The sequence below is a fragment of the Physeter macrocephalus genome, chromosome 14, assembly GCF_002837175.3.
Source record: "Physeter macrocephalus isolate SW-GA chromosome 14, ASM283717v5, whole genome shotgun sequence".
NCBI lineage: Eukaryota > Metazoa > Chordata > Mammalia > Artiodactyla > Physeteridae > Physeter > Physeter macrocephalus.
In genome coordinates, this window is record NC_041227.1 from 115,813,853 (window position 1) to 115,818,265 (window position 4,413).

The 4,413-nt window shown below is 54.1% G+C and overlaps 1 protein-coding gene across 1 annotated transcript in view; it reads right to left on the reverse strand.

Annotated features, from left to right (window-relative positions):
- The window catches only part of LOC114487576 (protein enabled-like), a 13,156-nt gene extending 12,660 nt beyond the window's left edge, over positions 1-496 (reverse strand). Inside the window, exon 1 of the mRNA XM_028498110.1 lies at positions 471-496. Within this exon, the coding sequence (XP_028353911.1) occupies positions 471-496 (26 nt within the window). The remainder of the gene's footprint in view (positions 1-470) is intronic.
- Positions 497-4,413: the final 3,917 nt, after the last annotated feature.

Consider the following 4,413-nt stretch of genomic DNA (forward strand, 5'->3'; position numbering starts at 1 on the left):
CCCGCCGCGCCCCGGGACCCCGGCCAGCCGCCCCTCGGCCCCCTCTGCCCCCGCCCCGCCCGCACTTGCCCGCCCCACTCCAGGCGTCTCCGGCGGGAGTGGTACTTGGTGACATATTTTGGAAGAGATGTCATTTAGAAAATAGCCTTCCCTTGCTGGAAGAATTGCAGGGTTGGGGGAGATGCACCACGGGGATGGAGAAGGGCTTATCGGCGAGCCGCCTGCACCTTAGAAGTCGGGGGGGGGGGGAGTCTAAATACCAGACCCCAGGAGGTTTAGAGTTTGTTTTGAGTTCGGGTCCCTTCTCTGCCAGTAACTCACTGTGTGACCTTGAACAAATCACCACCGCTCTAGGTGGCAGAGCTTCCTCAACCTTAAAATTGGAGGATTGTGCGCGGTTACCCCTGAGGTCCTTTTAACTTCAATCATCCTGTGTTTTTAATCCTTTTGGAGGTATGCTTCCCCATTACCTCCCTTGCAGGCTCATTTCTAACATCATTACCTGATCCACTGCCTCCTCTTTCAAATGTCACCCTCCTCCAGTATAGGCTTTTTCTATTCACTGTCACCAGTCATTTCCTCAACAATCTGGTCCTCTTGCTGAGCTGGGGAGGGGGTAAGGCTTGCCCTACCCCATCAACTCTCAGCTTCACAGAGGTGGTTTTTCCTCCCATGTTTGCCCCCCACAATCCAAATGTACAGGCCATGTTTGCCCCCACAATCCAAATGTACAGGGCCAGTCTAAGGAGGAGGGTGGGCTGTGTAAAAATGGATCCCCTTCCCCAAAGGAGAGGTCTCCATCATGCCAGCCCCACCCCTCACACACACACACACACACACACACACACACACACACACACCTGCATTCATGGACATAAAACCAACCCAGTGACACCATATCGTTTCATCTCAGGATCTCCCAGCGCCAGGAAGAGCCCTAATTACCCCAGCACCCCCCTGACCCCTCCAGTTCACCTGCTGTCATTAGCTCAGTTTTTTTTTTTTTTTTCCTCTCGGTACGCGGGCCTCTCACTGTTGTGGCCTCTCCCGTTGCGGAGCACAGGCTCCGGACGCGCAGGCTCAGCGGCCATGGCTCACGGGCCCAGCCGCTCTGCGGCATGTGGGATCTTCCCGGACCGGGGCACGAACCCGTGTCCCCTGCATCGGCAGGCGGACTCTCAACCACTGCGCCACCAGGGAAGCCCATTAGCTCAGTTTTTACCAGCGGGGGCCATAGCCTTCCCACAGCTCCCAGGGCGGGGCCCTGTCTCTATGGTCTGCTCTTGGAGAGGGGTGTGTGTGTGTGTGTGTGTGTGTGTGTGTGTGTGTGTGTGTGTGTGTGTGTGTTAAGGGGAGCTGTTCTACCAGTCGCCCAGTTTGTACTGAATCACTTGTCAAATGTGGGGTTCTGACCAACAGCCTATCTGAATTGGGCTGCCCTTGCTCTTCTTAGTCTCGGCCACCTGCATCCTCAGCTCTGTTGGAGCCACTTCTTTTAGGGGGTATTGGGGTTTGCAATACATGGGGGAGGGGAGGGTGACTCTCTTGGGACCCCCTGGAATCAAGGGGATGAGAAAGTCAGTTGGAGGTGGGATGAAACGCATGAGATGCAGAGTGGAGTGGTGGTGATGAGGGGTTTGCAGTGGGGGAAGGGAGCCTGCAGTGGGGAATTGGGGCTGCAGCATGCAGTGTCAGCATGCAGTAAATGAACCTGTGGGTTCAGCCTGGGCTCACAGTGGACATGCAACAGCTGCAATATGGGGCAGGAAGCTGATCGCGCAGGGTCAGGGCAGCATGCAGGGGGAGGTGCAGTGATGGTGGCTGTCTGCCAATCAATGCCACCTCCTCAGTGATCGGGTTTGGCTGATTGGCGGGTGGGGGCACGGGACAGGGCTGCGGTGTGCAGTGCTTAGGGTGCAGGCTGTACCATGTATGGAGATAGTCCCTTGGGACTGGGCTGCCCAAGGAGTTAGGAGGACATCTCAGTGCATAAGATACATTTATGAGATGAGGAGCATGTATCCTCTGCATCCATCAGCCAGAACCAGGAGGCAGTGGAGAGGTCTAGCAGCAATCTGGATTAGGTAGGGCAGGGTGATGGAGTCCAGAGCGAGAAGGTGAAAGTGCTATGGTTTTTGTCTCCCCTCCATTCTGGCTTCCCCACCACATCTTTTTGATGAAAGGCCCTAAAATTATTGGATGAGGGAGACTTTTTGAAATCCTAGACCCAGAGCCCTAGAAAATGAAGTGCCTCCTGATCCATCTTTTTTCCCTAGGGCCTGAGTAAGCACCTTGAACTCAAAGATGAAAGTTCACCATTCTTATCTTCTCCTCACCTCTCTCCCTTTCCTTGGCTCCAGATGTGGGCTGGTAACAGACCTGGGCAAGGGCAAAGTGAAGGGCATACTGCCTCCAAAGCAGGCATCTTTCCAGATGCCAGGATCCAGCCCAAGTCTGTGCCTATAGCCCCTGGCCCTGTGTTGCATCACTCCCCTTCCCACTGCACTCACCCTGCCTACCCCCATTTCTTGAAGCTTATAGCTCGCCTCATAGTCATTTCATCCCCAACTCATGTTCCCTCCTTGCCATGAGACCTCTCCCGGGCTGCTTCTCCCATCCCCACCACCCCTGCTTCAGTGCTGAGTCCAAGGGGAGAACAGAATGGTGGGGCGTGAGTGAGGATGGATAGAGACCCCGCAAGGGGATACATCTGACGGCCCCCTCCCTCTTAGATTTTCGTTGCCAAGGAGGCAGCAAGAACAGCCTGTTCTCTGGGATCCCATTGGAACAGCCATGCCCAGGCCCCTCCCTCTCTTCCTTCCCTTTCCTTCTCTCCCTCCCAGACTGTTGCTAGGAAGCACCCCAAGATTTCTCAAGGGTCCCACCCCTAGAAGCCAGGGGATCCAGATTGCTTTCTGAATAGCTTCCCCAAAAGCCTGGAAGCCAAGACCCCACACAGCATTCTCCACTGGCCCTGCCAAGAAGCCCCAAACAGTTTGGGGGAACAGGGGACAAGCCCTCTGCCAGCCTGTCCTGGAACTAGCTCAGTGGCCTGGGCCTCAGTAATTCCTCTCCCCATCTCATCTTGACCTCCTGGGCTCTGGGTGATGTCAGCAAGTGATGAGGTGTCCAGCAGACACCCCTTGACTCTGCAGACACAGCCCCACTTATTGGGGAGTTCTGGAAAGACTCTGGAAAGCAGAGGAAACTGAGGTATCACCAACTAAGAGAACTTAAAACCCAGGTATTTCTCCCTCTTACCAATTTTTTAATCAAGAAAAGATGGTGGAAATGGAGGAAAGAAAGGGGGGTCAGTTTATGGGAAATGAGGATCAAGTGGCTGGCAGAGATGAGAGACTGGGCAATTAGCAAACAATTGTCCTGCTAAGAGTAAAGTGGCCACTTAATGCCCCCCTATCGACCACATTTGTCCCATCACGTGCCCTGGTTATGGGTCACAAAAAAGAATCAGCGAAGGGGCTCGGGGCCTGACTGAGCCTTGCCTTTGGTATCTGAGGATAGAAGTGGAAAAACAAGCTGACACCGTCTCCAGGTTGTCTTTCAGAGTTTCTCCTACTTTTATTCATTCATTTGACACTTTTTTTGGAACATTTAATACATGCCAGGTATTGGATCCCCTAAACTTGCCCAGCTTCTGGTTTCTCTGCCGTGTGGATCCCCTTCATCCTGCTTTGCCAGGAGGAGAGAGGAGGGGAGGGTTAGGGGGCAGTCTCCTTTAGCTACCACACTGCAGCCCTCCCGCTTCAGTTAAAGGAGAGATGGGACAGGTTGATGTGGAGGCCAAGAGTACAGCGTGGCTCTCAGGGCCCGGAGGAAGGAGCAGCTGGCCTGTCCAGGATTCAGGATCACAGCACTCTTTTTTCCGCGCGGTGGAGGGTGTGGAGAGGGAAGGCATCCTTCAGGGTGTTAGGGAGGAAACAACTCCAAGGATTGGTTCAAATTCTACCCTTCACTGTCCTGGCTGGTCTCTTTCTGGACCTTTCCTGGGGGCAGTGGGAAGGCAGAGATGGAACTGTGGGCATCCAGGAGCTGTCCCTGGAACCTCCTTGTAGCCTTCTTCCCCATCTTCCTCTTCCCCAGATAGACAGAGAGCAGGGATTCTGAGGTGGGGACTTGGGGGCGGGGGGAGGGAACTGGTTTGGAGCCAGCTGTGTATGAGTGTGTGGGAACAACTCTCTTTCTTTCCCACCCACCTGCTGCCAATTAACTCCCCGTAGTGGGGGGACCTAGGCAAGCATCCAAAGGAAAATGTTCCAGTTAGAGGAGGGAAACGAGTCAGTTACCCTATAGAGAGAAGGGAAGACGAAACCCTTTGTGCGTTGTATGCTTACCAAGTATTTCAGTGTTTCTGGGTCTAGACTTGCCACTTTTCGTTATACTTCTTTCCAGCCT